This window comes from Ammodytes marinus, assembly GCF_949987685.1.
Source record: "Ammodytes marinus genome assembly, chromosome: 21".
Taxonomy (NCBI): Eukaryota; Metazoa; Chordata; class Actinopteri; order Uranoscopiformes; family Ammodytidae; genus Ammodytes; species Ammodytes marinus.
The window spans coordinates 20,133,400-20,154,974 of NC_137225.1; the positions used below are offsets into that span (position 1 = coordinate 20,133,400).

General features: G+C 40.7%; 1 protein-coding gene across 1 annotated transcript in view; it reads left to right on the forward strand.

Annotated features, from left to right (window-relative positions):
- Positions 1-635: 635 nt before the first annotated feature.
- ralyl (RALY RNA binding protein like) overlaps positions 636-21,575 on the forward strand; it is a gene marked incomplete at both ends in the record, with an annotated part of 50,768 nt that continues 29,828 nt past the window's right edge. Inside the window, one exon of the mRNA XM_080050667.1 lies at positions 636-891. Coding sequence (XP_079906793.1) covers positions 636-891 — 256 coding nt within the window. The remainder of the gene's footprint in view (positions 892-21,575) is intronic.

The window sequence follows — 21,575 nt, forward strand, 5'->3', positions numbered from 1 at the left end:
AATGTATTTTAATTATAATTTTTTTGTCTCCTGTAGACTAGAGGAACCACATATAAGGAGTGTATTTGCTCTTCAGAGTTGTGCAATTTATTTGAGTAAAATATTATCATATTGTAATAAAAAGGGGAGTTTAGAATGTGAACTTTGTTTACCAGCTATATACAGTTACTTTGGGACCGCTGTATCTCTAGTAAACTGGAGTTAACATGGTGAATGTGGTAGGCTACAGAGGCAAAAGTTGCGCCATGGGTAGCTAGCTAACTGACTTAAAGTGGTTTAAAGTTCAAAGTTAAGAGCCAGTGTTAATGACAGCAGTACATGTGGGCGGTGTTTATCAAAGGCTAGCAACTCTGAAAAGCAAACAAATATATGTAGATAGTTATATATGTCCTTTTTTGTGGTTTCTCTAGCTAAAACGAGCCAGCTTATAGGCTAGCAGGTGGTTGCCGGGCCTGCTGGGAAGCTGGGCACATGTAAAAACGAGAATGATAAAATGACATGTCACACTAATGAATTAAATTAACAGCGGAAATGGTTCATTTCTATATTGGCCTGTTTGTAACCTCTAAAGCCATGTCCTCCCCTTCCCCCCCACCCCCACTCTGTCTGTGTCCCAGGAGGGCAACTGGAGGAGAATGACTGGTAAACTCCAGACCAGCAACGTGACCAACAAGAATGACCCGCGCTCCCTCAACTCCAGAGTCTTTATCGGCAATCTCAACACAGCCATCGTCAAAAAGACAGACATAGAGGTCATCTTCGCCAAGTACGGCAAGATAGTGGGCTGCTCCGTGCACAAGGGTTATGCCTTCGTACAGTACTTGAACGAGAGGAACGCCCGGGCAGCTGTGGCGGGAGAAAACACCCGCGTCATTGCTGGACAACCTCTCGGTGAGTCTACTTTGTTTTTTTTTCCTCTTTTTATGTCTTTAGTGAAAATTTGTATTTTCTGCATCGTTGCATTGCAGATAGCCATAATAGGAACTCATGATGGGCCAGTAGGATACAGTGTAGCCTACAGTACTTTGCAAAAAAAAAAACTTTCCCTTTGAAATACAGAGTTTCTTGTTAAAGCCGGTTCTTTTCTACAGGAGTGGATTGTCTCTCTTGGGAACACAAAAATGCCTCAGGCTTCCTCTCAAGCTCTCCTTTTAGAACTTCCCTTGCCGCCTAAATGCAGAATTGTCTTTGATTGTTGCCGAACTTTTATGGAGAAAAATTCTTGCTGAATCATTCAACTGATCCACTAGTGAATTTAAGCACAGTTTGATTTATAACATTTACCAGGGAGTAACTCGCAAAATGTGTGTCAAAGTTCCTGAGATACACAGCATAATATGTTAAAAAATCATGGGATGCTGCTACAATATGCAGTTCAAGCATCGACGCTCTACTGTGCATGCACTTTGCAATGTTCTGGTTTTGTGGATGACGACTGTTAAATGCCTTTTTAAATTCACATTTGCGTTGCACACTCAGAATAAGTTTTGTCCATGAAGGGCATCCTTAAGATTTTTTTTTAAGCCTAGGACTGAATTGCAAAGATACATCCACGCACATTCTCACACACCACTATTTTACAACATATTTTAAAAAAACGACCATGACTGGGCAAGAATAGGTACAGGCAAGACCCCCTTTTGATTAAAGCCCTTGTGTTAATGCTGTGTTTGGTGTTTCAACAAAGGAACCTGGGGGTAAACAGAGTGCAGATATCATTGCTTTTCAGTATATCACACAGTTAAAAATATCAGCATGGGATGATCAAAGGGAGAAGTGCACGACGGAAGTTTAGTGTCAGAAAACTGCATTATTATTATGTTAATTAGAAGATGTGCAGAGTTGGTATTTGGCACCCCACCGTGACACAGCAAGCCCAGCCAGCAGAGAATGGGTTAGTGACGATAATAACTTGTTCCCACCTAAGGGAACGTAGAATCAGGACAGACAGGAGCGGTTGGAGGGGGAGGTGCAACCCAGTGCAAACATTGTTGGGCTTTTTCTAGCAGGGAACGTGGGTGCAAGGAAGTTATGAGAATGAGATGATCAAAGAGAGTAAGGAACAGTGGAAGTTTAAGCCCCTCCAGACAATATCCAGACAATATCCTGATTTGGATAATGTGCAGATCTATCTGTTCAGACATATTGGATAGAGAACAGATAGTTTGGGCCTAAGGGAAAGGAGGTTGCAGGAGGAAGGATATGATGCAAAAGGTGCACTGCATACAGTAGACTTCTGTGTTTACAGAACATTGTACGGCCTGAACCACCAGATCTGGCGGATCTCTTTATCCCTGACATTTTTTTCGTCATGGTGTACAACAATGACCCTTTCAGCCTCGGACAGTTAAATTTCTCCAAAAGGGAGCGATAAACATATTGAAATGTACATTGGCATATCGATTATGTAAATTTCAACATGTATATCGTTCACCCAGATTTAAGGCTAGGGGGGCCACCAGGGTGAAGTCCAGGTGAAGTATGGGTGGAATAACCCAGATAAAATCAAATCAAAGTGCAGGTGTGAAACGGACATTGGTTAGCAACTGGAATTAGTTATTATGTGAATTTAGAATATGCATACAGCTTATATTTGGCATGTAAGCTCTAAGATGGTCATTCAATTTAGGGTAATACCGAACTCTACGCAGCAAGGATATGGTAGTTAGTGAGGGCATCAAACATTTGTTGACAGAACCGGCCCACAGGCTTTCAGTCATTATAATGAGTTACTTGATGGATGCCATTGACAGTGGTTGTCCAATCTTGGGGGAAGCTAGTCTTTTGGTTTAGTCATGTTTTGGTATGAAGATATACTTTAGACAGTGCAGCAGGAAAACATGTTTGTCAACTCTTGTCATCCAACTTGAAGATAATCTTTCTAACTGCTCAAACGCTCGGCCCCTTCCATCATCCAGTTTCCTCAGGGTGGTGAGTGTTGTTAGTGAAAAAATAATATATATATATATATATACTATATAGGGGAAGGTGGGGTGATTTGTGCATTTTGGAAGTTGCAAAACCCCTTGTTTCTAGAAAACCGTGGAAGAAATTGGAAATGTGACCACATATTTAAGAAGAGCCATCCATTTGACTCATCCTGTAAAGAAGGGAGACACAAGGAATAAGATATAAGCACATTTAAGCTCAAAAAACTGTGTTTTGCCTTTCAAAGTAAAATTTCCATGATCAAGGTTTTTTGATTATTGTGTCTGAACAATTATAGACACGTTTGAAAACATTTGACACATGTTTTAGTGCTTTGGTATGCTACACTTTGAGTCTATATAGTTAGCACAATGTCAGCCCTAAATTGCTGCATCATGCCTATTATCCAAAATTCTGGGGATGGGGTGATTTGTGCGCAAGGGCCTGGGTGAGTTATAAGTAAGTAAGTAAGTAAAATGTATTTATAAAAGCACATTTATGACAGTTTGCACTGTCCAAAGTGCTGTACATAGTGCATTCAGTAGGTAAACAATGAAGGTAAAATAACAATAACCAAAATAAAAGACGTAAAGCCCATACATCCACATAAACACAGATAGTAGTGCAGAGGTAAGTAAGTAGTGCAGAGGTTAATGGGGAGGAAACACCAGGGTGTACATATGGGTTTTGAGCCTTGATTTAAAGGCAGAAATGTAGGGGGAATCACATTTGTCAGGTGGCAGTTGGTTCCACAAGCACGGAGCAACTAGTGCAAAGTACATTTCTGAGAGTTGTGCCAGTGGCATGGCTGTATACGCTGGTCACCAAAAGAAAGTGATTGTCTACAGTAGCTCAGAAGAGAGTGACATCTCAATTCCACTTAACGACACCACTGATGAGAGTTCAGATGGCCAGAAAGATGATGATGGTGACTTTGTCATTGTGACACAATGACGCACAAATCACCCCACTACGTGGGGTGATTTGTGCGACAAGACAACTTTTTTTCCGAAAGCTATATTTCTTAAACAGTTTATTCCAGATCCAAAGTTTTTATTGCCAGGGATGCACAACATCCTGAAATATATGTACATATTTGAGTTGGAGACATAACTGTCAAGGCCTCACTTTAAAATCACTTTGAGTAAAAAGTTGCACAAATCACCCCACCTTCCCCTACTGTACTATATATATATATATATATATATATATATATATATATATATATATATATATATATATATATATATATATATATAGTACAGTATATAAAAGATAATGAACACAGATGAAGTTAACAATCCAAGTTCAAGGGGATTTGACCGTTGCCACCTCTTCTTAGAACCATCTGGTTACTAATTGACCTAAGGGGTTTCCCCACCTGGCTGCGTGTTTGGATAGGTGTTTAATGTTACCTTTCCTTATACAATTTTCACTCAACTCACAACAGATTTTCTGATCCGACATCACTGCAAAAAAAAATAGCAACAATAGTTAATGAAACAAACAAATTATGATGAGCTATTTGCCTGATTGATGGCGGCTAATGTGTTTTTGCTCTCTGAGTCTTTCATTAGTTTGATAGTTGGCATTATGGATTTCGAAATGGGCGAATAGGCAGAAGAACACATCAGTTATTTAAACCCCGTCTCATCCCGGACTATATCGCGGGTCAGAGCTGAAACCCATCACGGAGCACTCGTCCATAGCCGTAATAATAGTGTGAGTGATTTATTTGTTACTTTTTCTGCAAATCGTTTGCCTCTCTTCTCGTGTGATTGCTTGTTTTTGGTTGAGGAAGCAAACATAATCAAAAGTATTTCCATTATTCCGTAGTTCAATTTGAAACAGGCCCTGTGGCGAGGCGATGCGGCTTTCTTTGTTATCGCTCAATCCACAGGTCGTGTGGCGAGAGTATGACTGGGAGATGCATTCTTAATTGACAATTAAGGACACCCTCAGTCCCTCATCCTCCCAGGCTGATGCTTTTTATATTAACATGGCGGAGAAATGAATCAGCCACATAATGGTTTGGAGTTGAGGAATGACCTCGGCAAAGGATCCGTCTTCCTGTTTCAAAAACGTTTCATTAAAATGTTATTACCTGCCAGTTAATTGCGCCACAATTCCAAAGATCACATCTTTGGATTCAGCTTATATTGCTGTGTTACCTGAGGAATTGCATTCAGGTTCTAATTTCAAGGGACAGTGTACATCAATTGAACATTCTTTGAAAAAGAAAATGTAAATGAGTTAGCTTAAAGGCTAGTTTTCATTGGTAGTCCATTCACTTGTTTTGAATAGGCATCCTAAAGTGAAAACAACATAAAAAAAAACAAATACATGTTCATCAGATAAAATCTAACTACATTATTGAATCTAATACAAATCTGATCAAACTCATCATAGTTGTATGCACATCAAACAAAAGCACATTACATTATAGTTTCAAAAACGTGAATCTATACATACAGTTTATGAAACAGACATGTGAGTAATATAAAAGGCATATCAGATGGATCAGAGTTTGCATCTTTGGTTGTTGACTAGCCTTTTGTTTTGCATTTAACTTTATTGAGTTATATGATGTGGGATCTCTGATTGATTGTGCTACTCTAGTCCACTGATGTGCTGCCCTTATGGAGGAGACAGCCTAATTGCACAGTGGTATTATGCAGTCGCCCCTATATGTCGGCATTCAGACCATTGTTTACTGAGATCATCCAAGGCCCACTTGAAAAGAGGCCGAGCATGTTGTTTGTGGAAGCAGTGGTACGTTCAAAGAGCCTGGCATTTTACTGCCAGTGGTCTGCGGAGAAAAGAGGTCAGTGGAATAATCGCATCAAGCTGTGACTGCACGGATTCACCTCAGCTGCTCCAACGCACTAGTGATGACTAATATTCACACTCAACGTTACTCCAGTGTCAAAGGTTAAAGCCTGCCGCTGCTACTGCAGAAGATGAGACTATCACCGTGTGTGTGTGTGTGTGTGTGTGTGTGTGTGTGTGTGTGTGTGTGTGTTTGGATGAAAAAAGAATGCAACAAAAAAAACTATAACACAGCTGGCAGCACCTTCATCCTCCGAGTGAAACAATGGATGCTCCATTACCCTATCAAATATGAATAGGAGTTTATGAGATCAGATCTAGGAGTGTGAGCAGAGCAATCATTACTAAATAGCGCACGCGTTCAATGCTATTCCGAACCGACGTGCAGTGCAGTGTCAACGCAATTCAGAGGCAGGAGCGTGAAGACGTTTCTCTGAAAGGACACAGATGTTGAATATTGAGTCTTGTAGAGCAGAAATGAAGAATATTGCATCAGTCGTCTCTCACTCCACCGCCCTGAAACATTCAAAACCACACTGTGTCCCAATTAATCATGAATGCAAAATTAATAAACTTTGCAGGAAATTATACCACACACGAATGACACCGACATTAATCAAAGGGTCTAGGACTACACATGCAAATGTGGATATAAACAGAAAGCTAAAAGGTTTGCCAAAAGATTTGATCATTCAAACAGTGTGTAATATAGGGGTATTTTGGTGGCATCTAGTGGTGAAATTTAAGATTACAACACTCCCTCGCTAAACCCTCCCATTCAGAGTATAGACCTTTGTCCTTCAAGGACAAAAAGCTAGTAACTAAAGATGGCATCATTCAAATCCGTGTACCTTCCGTTCAATCCATATCCGTTTGGAAATCAAAACACGAAAAACAAAAAGTGACCTGTTTTTTTAATAGTCATCCTCTCATCTACATTATATATTATACTAAAACACGTTTTTATCCATTTTTAATCACAATTCATGACCAGGATATCAAATATGAGAATAAAGGCCTAAATGTTGATTTTGAAAAATACATGTTTCAATTTAGTGAAAGAAGTGCGTGCGCACGCGTGTGCGTGTGTGCGAGCGCGCCCAGAGGCGAACTTAACCATTGCGCAAAGGTAGGCAATTGCCTTGGGTCTCATAGCCTAATCATCTAATACATGTTTGTTTTACTCTTCATTCATTAATCACCGATTACGTGCGGACGTCAGCATCACACTGGGAACTGAGGGACACACCCTACATTATTGATAGTGTGTGTGTGTGTGTGTGTGTGTGTGTGTGTGTGTGTGTGTGTGTGTGTGTGTGTGTGTGTGTGTGTGTGTGTGTGTGTGTGTGTGTGTGTGTGTGTGTGTGTGTGTGTGTGTGTGTGTGTGTGTGTGTCGAGGCTCTTGATGGTAGCCTATGACAGACAATGACATAGCAGCCTTTGGCAGCCAGCCAAAATACCCCTCTCAATAAAGATTAAACATTTGGTGGTTTGTCCCGTTTTGATCTGGATCAACAGCTGTATGTCTGTCGCTGTTTAGATCATGCCTCGTTTCCTCTGAGCAGCACAGTTCGGTTCGGCAGGGTTATCCTACTAGATCTGCCATGCGTTTCCACTACCGACAAGAGGCTTTAGCCTACTTAAAAGACGGAGATAGCCACGGTCAGAAAACAGTCTATGGGTCCGAGCCATCACGGCTCTGGCCGCGCATAGCTCGTGGCATTGTGGCAGCGGGACACAGTTTAACCCGCTGATTAATATAAATTATTATTTGGAACTTCAAAAATGAAAATGCACATTTTCTGTTTGTCTCCTTTCCCATTTTCGTATGTAAAGGGCGACATGGAAAATAAAAAATAAGAAATGGCAATCAATTCATGTTTTACAGGCATATATATATATTTTTTTAATTAAACAAATAATTAAAAAATTAAATCAAACAGTTTTTTTCGTTTTTCGTGTTTTGATTTCCAAACGGATATGGATTGAACGGAAGGTACACGGATTCATCCACCACTGCCTCAAGTCTTTCTACGCTATCAAGTGATGAGGTGAAGATTTAGCTATTTATTCTATAGTCTTCATCTTCCATCAGGTGCATTTCCGGCTGACACCCACAATATATTAATTGCCATTTACACACTGCACCTAGAAAACTTTAGCATTTGTTTTCTGCCATGTCCCTGGAGATGAATCAGCCTGCTATATGAACAAAGTGTTAATGTTTTGCAGCTGTGAGCAGCTCTTTCATTTGCTATGTGAATGGCTTTGTGGCATGATTGAGTCCATTAAGACCAGTAACCAAGCATTCCATGTGCTTTTATGTCTCTCTCCATGGTGCTGAAACATTTAAACCCACGCAGTTTTCCTTTTAATATATGTATAGTACACTGTGTTAGCAGTTAATATAGGATACGTCAATTTCCTTTGCAGGGCTTTAGACATGCAGACATGCAAAAATCATGGACATGCAGTATGCATACTGGCTTTCTTTTCATTTAGTTACAGTCTTGCCTCTCATTTCAATGTATTTCAATTAAAAACAGGCTTTGTTGGAAGGACAATAGACATGCATAAATATGCATCATATGTGTACTGTCTAGTGCCTTGGGACTCAGTGTACAGGAAATAAATACTCTTTCCTTGAAATGATACTACCGTGCATACATCAACCAAACAATCATGGATCACTCCTAGCAATGCAATGTCAGCAAAATGCTTGTACTTTGATATAATTATTTGGTTAGATGTCCCTGGAGATGTTTCACCATAACCACAACATGAGAAAGGCAGACCTATGTTGGTGTTTTCAGCTATTTGGGCTGATTAGACCTCTGCTCTGTTGGTCGGAGCTACAAGCAAGGTCACATGCTAACAAGAGAGTGAGGGAAATGTCAATGGCTGTGCTCCACTTCGATGTGAAAGTTTGCTGCTTTTTTAAAAAAAGTTGTAGTTTGCCAAAGTAACTAAAATCACATTGTGTGATAAGTAGATTAAGTGAACAAACTAGTCATCTAGACACAAACTCAATTTTGTTGTGTTTTCTCATTTAAATTAACTTCATATCCTGCTCAACATGAGTGTATTCCATGAACTGTAATTGGAACACAGAACCAGTCTCTTGCCAGTTTACGTTTCACACTACAAGCGCACTAAAAAAGTATGTCAGCCATCTGAGGGCGACGGGAGTTAAGTACAAATCTCTCTACCTCTGGCTTGTGTTGTTGTGTGTTTCCTTCCCCTCCGGCTAAACGCTGACTGGGGGGTGGGGGGGGGGGGAATTCCTCCTGACACAGTGACATGATGATTACTGGCGTCAGTGAACCCCTCACAAGCATCCAAGCCTTCTGCGTCTCCACACACTAGATCTAGCTGCTGTATCTACACGGCCTCGCTCCTCACTTGGCTCGGTGGGCTGCCACAGACACAAAGATTGACAGGTTTTTTGCCCTCAGCCTTCCCAGCATGCAATAAGCCTGATCATAATACTGCTGAGTTTTCCAAATGTACACACATAGTGTATAACCCTATATGCTGCCTGCTGTATACTGCACCCTGATAATGTTAAACCTCCTATGAGTGAACTCTTAAATGTTTATGGAACAGTCTACCATCAGCAAAAAACAACACTTGTTATATAGTTATTATAAATGCCATTGCTAGGGTAAAATGTATCCTGGCAAGCAGAGCGGAACATACTGTTTTTCCCGAATGGTACCAAATTTAAAGTTTACTTCGATTTACCGGCCTCATATTACCTTTACTAATCTTAAATAGTAACATATAAATACATTTCCTCATTGCAATGCATCTTGCTGTCTCTCTTTCACTCACTTTCTTAACAAATGCACACGCCGCAAGCACGCGCTTGGCTGCTAGGGCCGTAAAAACATTACAGTTTACGTCCCAAGGTGCCGCTAGAATCAACAAAAACTGAAAGTTCCTCGTTGCTACTTTAAAATCAGTTTTTGAACGTTTTTAAATATTTTTTTTGAGGAGGTATCATCGTCAGACTTCTTTGATTAATTTTGCACCAAATAATTTGTGATGCAAATCGCTCTAACCCTTTATGTGTTAAAGATGAGAGCCTATCATGTTTTTCTCATCTACAGAGTTGGTTGTTTGAACTGCGTCCTTCTGATGTGGCCCTGTGTGTGCTTGTGTGCGTTTGCCTGTAGGCTGTGGGAGCGTGTGATTGGCAGGCAGTGATTGAAGTCCTCATGGAAAAGGACAATGAAAGAATAACATCCCGTATCTTTCTGAGAGAGGCCATGTATGAAGATACAAGCTGCTGTGTAACCTGGGAGCTGTGGAGAGAGAAGGAGAAGTATAGAGAGAGGTTAATAGCAGAGAGAGAGTGAGGGCAAACTAACAACATCTCTGGAGAGCCCGTCTGCTAGCGAGCACACCTGATAATCCTCCCGCTGTTGACTCCTGCTTTTGAGAAGCCTGACCCTCGCAGAAAGAGATCAACTTCCACCTGCAAGTTTCACGGTGAAGGTCCATCCCCAATTACAATATTAATGACCGCACTGAAGGATAATGTGTGATGGATCACCAATCATACTGTCTCCAAATGGCATTGGCAAGAGTTAGACACATAAATAATAAAGTGATTTAGATGCAAAATCCATCCTAAGCGGATTACAAAGGCAAGCGGCACTGCAATCAATCGTCATTTTGGGCCGACGCGATGCATAGCAAGGAGCGCAGCACGCAGAAACTGAGCTGTACGGGGAAGAAGCAGAAGACTATAGACACAGACAGGTAGAAGGAGAGAGTGTGCAGGGAGTGTACTGCTTTTAGTTTGGCCACAGTGTTTGTGTTGCTGGCAGTAGCCTTGGCAGCGTAGATATACTCCCACTGCAGGCATATGTTGTGGATTTTTAAAATACATGTTTTATTCTTGTTGATATCTCGCCAAGAAGAGTTGATGCAATGTGTTGTCGGGGTGTTTGCAGCACTCCTACAGCGCACTCTGAGAGAATAAAATGTTTCTTTTCTCTTCAAGGTCTTTTATAAAAGCTGACACGTGTACGAGATATGTGGTGGAAACTTCCATCGTCAATAGAAAAATGCTGGTCTTACAGTGTGTTTGCTTTATCGCTGTATTGTTTCACCCCCCTCCGCTCGTGTGTTATGGCACTGTGCTGTATATGTTCTGCTGGTAGTCTGCCAAGTGTGGACCATGTCATAGATTGTCTTTATTGTTTATGTTCGATTATTTTTCTTTTTAACCACCTTGGAAAACCAATTTCCCCCCAGGATAATTAAGTTAATCAATCAGTCAAAGCGACCCCATCTGAATATGACAGTAAATAACACAAAATACACTGGCTAGTGAGGGTACAAACTATTAAACCTCACACTCACTTTGTTTATTCAGCATTTCACGTTCCCCTTGTTCTGCTGACCACAACCGACTTTAAAGTCTCCTCCGTCTATTTCTCTTTTTCTGGTTCCCGTACATTGTATATAATAGAAATTGTTTCACCCCCCCTCCCCCCCCCCATCAACTGTAACATTTCAAATGAATATCAAACAGCAAACACACATTGCCACCAAGACTTTATTAGACCTATCTATCGGATTGTGCCAACTGCCAAACAGTAATTGTAAGATTGTCTGGTAAAACAATGACATTTCGAGAAGTTAACTTATTTTCTTTGTTGCCAAAACGTATATGAGAAGTTGAATATCACTGCAATATTTGCACCTTAAACATGAAGCTGTAGCCAGTGCCTGGTTAGCTTAGCTTAGCACAAGGACTAGCGTGGCTCTGTCCTATGGTAATAACATATCCCATCCCACACCATCGAAGCTAATTGATTTAAGTTGTGGTTATAAAAAGAGGATCTGGGATTTTGCTAGATTTAATTTTTTAGAAGGGGAGAAAAAGGAAATGTGTTACTCACACAAACAAAGATGAGGCTGTAACATAATTTGCAGCAATTCCTCACAAAATACATACAACTCCTTAAGATGCTCTGAGTACCACAGGCATAAGTGAATACCCAATGGGGGGATTTAGTCCTTTTCATGTGTAGCCAAACCAATCCTCCTGCATCTCCTCCACCTGGCTGCTGTAATGCCTCTGCATCACTCACAATTAGTATTCACCAGCTCGCTTTCACTTTCACATTTGCATAGATAATTCCTAACTATGTCTACAATAACCGCACAGCTCAGTAACTTTAGTTTTGAGAGCCAGGTTTTGTTGGCATGAGAAGTCACGAGTGAGATGCCTCATGGGTATTCTAGATTCTAGATGGGCAAATAATTCTCCCTGATCCACTGGACAGAGCCTTGCCAAAGAGAAACCCCATTAAGGCCCCCTCTGTGTCTTTTCCATGTCCCTGTGTTTGCTTCTGAGGCTGTGAGAGTATTCAGTGTCTTTGAGCCTGTGTGTGTGTGTGTGTGTGTGTGTGTGTGTGTGTGTGTGTGTGTGTGTGTGTGTGTGTGTGTGTGTGTGTGTGTGTGTGTGTGTGTGTGTGTGTGTGTTATTCGTATGTGGCGAGGGGGGGGTTCTATGTTTGCTTGCAGATGGTAACACCTTAAAGAATTCTGATTTGTGCAGCACTCAAAAAAAGATTTGTATGTATTATATCATTACATTGACAGTCAGACAAAAATATAACGAAATGTAGGTAGAACTCCCAGAGACTTTATGAAAACATTCAGAACATTTAAGAGACATTGAATGCAATAAATAAGAAACAAAAATTCAACATTATAACAATATCAACACATAATCTCGTTCTCTCTCTTTGCTCTCTTTAGTCCCTTTTCCTCTCCTCCTTTCCATAACTCTCCTTGTCCTTGTGGGTGATTAGAATGCACCCTGCTTGTCCGTCTGCTCCCTCATTACTCACGCTCTGAGGAACCGGGGACCGGACGTGGGATGCACACTTGGCCTGACCCAGCAGCATTCCACAAAAGCATCCATAACAGCAGGTATATACAGAGCAGCAGTCAGTGCTCAAGGCTTTTGCACTCACACAGCGTACTGTAGCATCAACAGTATAGCCAAAGAAGTCGGGGGAGTTATCTGAGCCCTAATGTATTCCGGATATAAGAACGTGTTTTTTTCTTTTGTGGAAACAATACTGAAGACATTTTCAAGATTGTCACTTGTGCACTACAATAGGTTTTAATAAAGCCACCCAGGAAAGCACATTTTCCCCCGGCTACCATGCTCTTTCTCTCTTTCTCTCTCTCTCTCTCTCTCTCTCTCTCTCTCTCTCTCTCTCTCTCTCTCTCTCTCTCTCTTTCTGTCTCTCTTTGTCTCTCTCTCTTCCTTTCATGCATTCTGACAAATGCCTTAGCGGGGCATGAGCCACAGTGTGGACAAAGTGAGATGGATTAACCGTGTGGATTTTGGCAGGAGAAACTGCAGCTAATTCTCTGATTAGAAAATCTGGGTTCAGAAGGTAGAGAAACACTGAGCTGTGAATCAGAGTCGCAGCGCAAAAGGCTGAGCGGGTCCCAGGAAGCTGTGTGTACGTGCATGTCTGTGTGTGTGTACGTGCATGTATGTGTTTTGTGTGTGTGTGTGTGTGTGTGTGTGTGTGTGTGTGTGTGTGTGTGTGTGTGTGTGTGTGTGTGTGTGTGTGTGTGTGTGTGTGTGTGTGTGTGTGCATATGCTAGATTTCAGTTAACTAGCTTGCTTTAGTTTGCGCGTGTCTGTTTTACATTCATACTATAGTTTATAGGTTATGCAGTGATATATAATATAGTTTAATTATGTGAGTGTCATTATGAATAAGAGAAAAATGACTTCATTCATCATTCAAGTTTTTTTTTTCATCACCTCTGCTGCAGAGAAACAGGCCAGTTATTATACGGTACAATATATGAAATATAACCTTTGCAGTGCAGGGCGGTGCACTGGTCTTCTGGCAGGTCCCAATTTGGATTCTCATACAGAAGCCAATGTGTCAAAGTGCCCTTGAGCAAAAACAAATAAATATGCTTCCTCAGCACAAGCAGAAATGTAATATTGACTCAATAGCCACTGGATATTACTGGGGATAAACAGTCGATCCGCAAATAAGATATAAACTGTATCCTCCTTCTAATTGATTGACTGACATTCTAATTCAAAGACGAACACTACACAGCAATTAAGGGGTTTATTATTTGTGGCCGTTGCATATGCGTACACATCAATAATGTGTATGCAATGCAGCATAAAAACAGACTCGCATTTTCAAGTGAGAAAGACACAAAACCACACATTTGTTTCCCTTCAAAAGTCCTTAAATGTTCAAGTTAAACTGGTAAAATATACTGAAAATAGATGAAGCCATTGAGATTGATTGAAATATTTATGACATTAAGATATGCATTTTTTTTTCCAATACATTTGCTTTGTCTATTTCAGTTAAAATGGTGCTGATCAAGAAGTTATTCCACAGTACATCTGTTAGCTGAAATGAAACACAAAACCATGGTGATAGCAGAAGGTCTTATGTAAGCACACACAGATGAAAGGCTGCTCATAAAAAACACAATCAAAGCCTGCTTAATACGAAAAAGACTGTTTATTGAAAGCAGAGCCGCTATCTTTCATCACATAAAAAAACATTGATAACCTTATTTAAGGTTAAAACAAACGTAGCTACATAACACCCACAATGCTTCTTTTTGGGGTATTATCTCAAAATAAGTCTATTTGGATTGTATTTACAGTATTTGAGTTGTATTACTGTTATTGTTCTTATGAAGTCTCCAGAGGGTCAAACTGACCCCTAACATAAGTATGGTAAGATATATTAATGTACATGTATATAATGCTAACATAACTTATGATGAATCACAAATGTTTCCTTTTTTTATTGTGAAAATCAAGCCATATTATAATTTCCTGTATTTTTTTCAACAAATATGCTCAATAGGCCTACTATCTAAATATAGGGCTCTAATAAGAAGAAAATCGAAAAATATGCAAAACAATCTATAATGAATGTCATTGTTTTCTGTCAGTTTGCAAGAAAACAAATCGAACACATTAATTGCAGATGGACACTGCCATGCATCTAATATGTTTTTTTAAGGCGGTAAAGTCAAGTGATTCATTCCTTTGAGTAGTAACTTGCCCTGCCATTGCTCATGACAGGACACTGCCATGAGTCAGTAGCAAAGAGACACATCCATCTTCATTCCTGTCTTCATATCTTCCATGTGAGCGACCATGCCACCTCAGAGGCTGCTGCCACATTGCTCTGCTTTAGCTGAGCGGGGAGCCGTGAAGCCCACGTCTTTTTTATAAATCAACTGATGGAAGCACAGCCTGATACGGACGGTGGACAGTGAGTCTTCAAACTAACACGATTAGCTTCAAGCCTAACAAGCACCGGGGCTGAGATGTGTTCATTAATATTGCATTCATCAACAGAGAGACATAGAGAGAGGATGGAGAGAGAGAGAGGGGTATAGAGAGAGGATGGAGAGAGGATGGAGAGAGAGAGAGCTAGTAGCTTGGATCACTGAGGAAGAATGGAGTTGGATAATTGTTCCCTGTGCATAATCAGAGATGCCTGTATCCTCCGGAGAGCTTGGGTTCATACATAGGGCATGCTGATGCACACACCATGGGTTTGAATGAAGAGATGGTTATTAGAAATTTGAGACATTCTAATAATGCAAAAAGTAAAACTGTACACTGGATATGCTATGCACCTTGGCAAACTTTTCCAGTTCTGGTTTATCATAGAAATGATAATACACCTTATTTGTATAGCACCTTTCATTAAGGAAATGCAGCTCAAGGTAGGCTTCTTTAAAATGATAAAATGTCATGCATTACAAGCTTCATGTTAAAATAGACATACTGTACAATACACATAGCAATGATAATAATGGTAAAAGTAAAATAAAATAGAGGGCTTAACGTTGCAAAGAAAGCAAGCCATTAGCCATTGAAAAGATTAACTAAATAACAAGGCCTTTAAGGGCATAAAAGGCATCAATTAATCAAAGAAAAGATCTCTAAAATATTTTTGGGAAGAAGCACATTAACTAAAGAGGTTTGTCTTCACTACGACTTCATCTGTAAGAGTCCCAGTAACGTGTGTAGAAAGTAATGAGCCTTGTTTTGTGTAGGATTAGTGTTCTTACAAATGCTCTACATGCATGCAGAGAGATAACGCTTCGGTAGGTGTGTGTGTGTGTGTGTGTGTGTGTGTGTGTGTGTGTGTGTGTGTGTGTGTGTGTGTGTGTGTGTGTGTGTGTGTGTGTGTGTGTGTGTGTGTGTGTGTGTGTGTGTGTGTGTGTGTGTGTGTGTGTCAGGTGGGCAGTTGCTCTATGACACTAGACCCCTGCAGTGCGACCTTTACGCTGATCATCACCCAAACAGACAGGCCATCATAACAGACTTGACACAGGAACCCCAGAATAGAAAAATCTGCCTTTTTTCACACCCCATAATATCCACTGATCCGCTCAGTGATGTCTGTCCCTTCATTCGAGCCTTAATCGTCGATACTATACTGTAGCTCAATGCACCTCGGGCTCGATGACCAAGAAAGTGAAATCGGCCGGATAAAAGGTGATGCATCGTGTAAGTAATGGCTTCTGACTCGCGATTACACATGCAGCGATAATCACTGTGAAGCCGTAGGGGGGTTTTCATTGGACCGGTTCCTTGTGGGGGCTGTGCGGTATAGGCTAACCCCCCTCTGACTGGCCCCGTGCTTAGTGTGCAAATTAACAATCACTGTGACAGACTCCTCGCTCTGTAGTTCTGCCCCCCCCCCCCCGCCCCCCCCGAAGGAAGACGGACAGTACAAACAAAATAACATTCAAAACAGCCCGTTATCTGGCCTGCAGCTACCTCTTGCTTTCTCATCTGTTTACTTTTCCTTATTTCTTTACAACCCATTTTCATCTCCTCTCTCATTCTCTCTCTCTCGCTATCTCTCTCTCTCTCTCTCTCTCTCACGCCACTTGCTTCTACCATTCCCCCATTCCTTCATCCTTTTGCTCACAAGGCCTATACGGGCCAATTAGGCTGCAGAGCTGAGAGACCTGCGAATGAATGCATCCAGTTGTTAGTGGGGGAATACTGACTCACAGCTGGATGACAGAAATTGGGATTAAAATCCACTGTCCAGTCAAGGTCACACTGAGCATGATGCTGACATCAATCCTTTGCATTAGCTGCTACCAGTGATGTGATTGTTGCCAAAATCACTTTTTGTCAAAACCGGTGAATATCTTGTCCACATCTGCTATCTGTCCGTACTGTGTGCGCACTGAAAATAAATCTGGTGTTAATGCACAGTCTAGGCTCTGTAAACTGGCATGCGAACAAATCGTATGTAAACAAAGGCGGGCCCACCATAGCTAGTAACATACCCGTTTACAGAGCCTAGGCTTTGTATTAACACAGGATTTTTTTTTCAGCACAAGTTGCAGATCAAGAGGAGGTATTCACTGATTTTGACAACAAGCCTTCTCTAGAATTGCTGACTCCACTTTTAATAGTTACTAGGCTTGTTTACATAGAGAAGGTGCCCGTTTTTCATTTTTCCGCCCTTGCCCCCTAGAGTCTGTGCACACCACTGTCTGCCTCCCGCCATGAGTAACCTCTCTGACACTAACAGTGACACAGTTTACAGTCATTCCGTACCCATCCCAAAGGTACTCGGAGCACAGTTTAGAGCACTGCCGCATGACAAAAGTGGCAACTTGGCTTTCCTCAGGCCTTAATCTTGAGCTATTTTGGGAAGTGGTGGTGGGGGGGTGTTGGAGCAGTTAGAAAGATTATTCCACAGGGCACAGTTTTGTTCCTGACAAAAAGTACCCACATGCAAAAATGTGTCTAATTGAATATGCAGCGATAAAGCATGACAACATCTGGTCGCATGCATGGTCGGGATATTATTTGCAGGCACCGTTTCGCAAAAATCTCACTCATCTTAAATATTCAAACGCTTTCCTCAAACTCAGCTGCTTCTACTTTTTAATCGGTGTCTCCTCCTTTGAGATTTGGTATAGATTTAATTAGTGGGACTCATCAGTCAGGAGATAATGACTTCTACCTGCTTTGACCTCTTTATAAGAAAAGCCCCCCCCCCCCCCATATATAGTTTGCATATTCTGCCGAAGATTGGATTAAAACGGCCCAACTGCCTGCACGCTTGGTGGAATTCACTTTGCATAGAAGAGTTGAGTTGTTTGAGCCGGAGAGTATACTCTCCATGAAAGAAGGGTGTACGCTACTACTGAGCCGACAGGGATGACCGAATGTCTATTGCAGCTGTTGAAGGGAGAGGAAGCAGAACACACAGCTGTCTGCTCGCTGTCTCTAAGGTGGAAAGAAAAAATTGACAAACACGAGCGGGGAGGGGAATGTCTTTCAGTAGATAGCAGCTGGTTTGAAGTGTGTTTTCTGACCTTGGCAACTCCTTTATGGCTTGTTCACAAAATCGTATTAGCCTTTAGCCTTGGCCGGTGGAGGAAGAAGTGGTAAACAAGTTGCGGAATTATAATGAGTACATAATATATATAAAAAAAAGGGAGAACATTTGTTAGCAAAAACAAGGCAGTTTCAAACCGAATATTCACTCAAGGATGACCGATATTTAAATGTAGCACATGAAAGATGGATTAAGAAGAACCCAAAGCAGGGCTGTTGTGTGTTGTAAGTGATGTGAAATCAGTACTGAGGTCTTTGCGTCTTAGCTTTCAGGGCGCAGTATGCAAACATACATAAGTGGGTCTTTGCAGGTGATGACTTCTCCGTAGTAACCCACCTGTGTGTGTGACAGAGTTATTAATGAACTGTGACGTTATTTATGCACCTCATCTAACGTGGGAGAGATGGGCTGCCTTCTGTCCTGTCAGGTGGAGTTTGAGCCTCGGTCGAGATGAGCACTTGTTAGAACAAAAAGGGGGGATATTTATGAGTGTTCTCATTTGGTTTGAAATGACGGGTCGAGGCAGTGTCAGTCTTCTGTTCTAATGCGTGGAACCAATGAAAATGTTGGAATCAGGAGTGTGTGTGTGTGTGTGTGTGTGTGTGTGTGTGTGTGTGTGTGTGTGTGTGTGTGTGTGTGTGTGTGTGTGTGTGTGTGTGTGTGTGTGTGTGTGTGTGTGTGTGTGTGTGTGTGTGTGTGTGTGTGTGTAGGTGTGTGTGTGTGTGTGTGTGTGGGCCTTATATTGCAACTCTACGGTCACTGAGCGCCACACTGTGGTACATTGCAGTTACTACCACTTGCAACTGCATTACAGTTGCATCGATGCCTCATAAGTGTATGTCCACTTTTACAGTTTCTTAATTCATGCCTTTCTTCCTAAAATACTTTTTTATTAAATACATACCTTTTTAAAATAGTTGATTTTTGTCAGCTGTTGATAGAAAATGTTTAATCTTGACTCATGTGTGACCCTCTAAAAAACAGTTACCTGGATACCAGTCTGGATTTTGGTGCATGGATTTGGCACAACTAGGCAAACAGAGGGACATAACAGCCAACATGTGCAAAAATAATTTCATATCATACCTTATTGATTAGAAAGTACATGTGCATTATTATCAATTCAAAGTTTAAAAAGTGTATTTTCTGTCATGTGCAAACCTTATCAAATTTGGTCGACAGAAAGTTTGTTCTTTGGAATCCAAAGTACAAAGGTACATTTCTATACAGATGTGAAATAGAGAGATGAGTGATGCCACACACGGGAAAATGTAGGGTTAGACAGTGAGACCATAGAAACACTCTTTCTGCCTTTTCTCAGGCTAGGTCGGATGAACCGATTTCTAAAAATGTTTGCACATTTATACCACGGATCTCAGAGCTTAACACCAGTGAAGTAGGTCTTTAAGTTTTGAGATAGGGAAAGACCGTCAAATTCAGCACTAATCTGTTTTCTGTTTGACAAAGAACATTAGCGTGTTGTCAAATAACTGATGGATAGAAGAAGAATAGCTGATTTCCATTTGAAATTGAAGACCTGAGTTGTTAAGGTGCATGGAGTTTCATTAAAATCCATGACAAGAGAACATCTTTGAAGGGATTTAAGTACAATGGGGACCCCTTCAGGAGACAAGAGGAGGTGCATGCAAAGAGATGATCTCCGAAGACAGCACACAGTTGGTTTCATAGACTATAATTATTATTTTTGATATATTACATTATTAGAATTATATCTCAGTATCAGTAGTCTTTTTTCTTTTTGTATTCATTATACATGGCTTGTGAGATACCCTCGGTGCCCCCCATGACATAGACATATTCATTGTTGTAATTCTTCCTGTTGGTGTTTTTATTAACAAAGCTGTACTTAAGAGGGAACATATGTAGTCCTGATATTTTTGTGGGCAGGATTTATAATGCTTTTGGCCCTTTATTATAGATAGGAAAAATAATTGTATCTTAAACAGTGGTGTTTCATGTTTTTGCAGACGATTCTGAGGGCATCCATTCCTAAATATGTGTTTCTTTTAGGCTAAGATGTTTTTCTTCTGTTGTCCATGTCTGCCTTGCACACACACACACACACAAAAAAGTTGTGTGTTCATGCCAGGTCTGTGATATAAATAGAAATTAGGCAAACATTGGAATAGATGATTGTAAAAGTTAAGATGAATATAGTGAGAGCAGAGATAGCCTATGCTAACACTCATTCCTTTGAACCCCAATGGTTGCAGATGTAGAGCATCTCTTATGACATGTGTCCATTGTTTTATATGACAGACTGCCATTCCTCATCCTGCTAGCATTAATACAACTGTCTTCTTTAAGAGTGCCAATTTCACTCTCACTGCAAATAAATAACAGACTCGTTAATATAAGTGCAGAAAAAAAATGAAGTGAAATGAAAAATAAACCTCCCGTCTTTCTCTATTCTCTCCCGGGGTTTTTTTTTGTTAGAATTATTCTAAAGTAATTTGTGGCTCCATTACATCCAGGAGACAATATTGTCTGTGTGTATGGGTTTTTTTTCTAACCCCTCCGCCGCCATGTGTGGTTTGTATTATCTCCATCGACTGGGGGGGGGGGGGATGGCCATGGCACCGAGACTATCTGAGCTGAATTAGATTTGGCAGCCTGGAATGCCTGTATGAATAGCAATTGCGACGAGTTCAACATTTGAATACTTCTTAATGTGATTCTATGCACTGCGCTGCTACCGACCCTGACAGATGGAGAGAGAGAGAGAGATAGAGGAAAGCAGAAAGAGAGTGAGAGAGAGAAGGAGGGAGTAGGGAAGAAAAACAAGGATGATGCAGATTAGAGCCTAAATAAAACTTAATGAGGTCTTACTTGAGAGGATGTAGGCTGGATAAATAGTATGCATGTGTAGTGTATGCAAAAGAGAGGCATATTAAAAAATGGGTACAAATATTTAAAAAAAAAAATCCTGCCCAGCTGTTAGAAATAATCCCTCAAGTAAATGCAAAAGTGTTTTGCTTCAGCTATCGGTAATTGAGGAGATTAAGTCAGATTAAATGTGATTTAATTTGAAAAAATGACTAATATACTTTGACAAACATTGATTTATTGGAAAGATGTTGTGCTGTGTTTTGGAGATATTGATCAAGTCAGATTAACCCAATGCTCTTTTGGGTTTATGTCCTTTTCCTGATGATTTAATTTGCTTTTTTTAATTAAATATCTTCTGTCAATTCTTTTTTTTTTCTTTTTTTCCCCCAAAGACGTCCAAAGATGTGCCGGAGATTCCATTCTACCTACAGGTGTGAAAGAGTTTCTATGTTTCCGTGTGTGTGTCTGTAATTTCTCTGTGACATACTGACTTGACTGCCAGGGTGCTCACTGCCTTTGGTACAAGGCATGCTGGGATAGACCTCA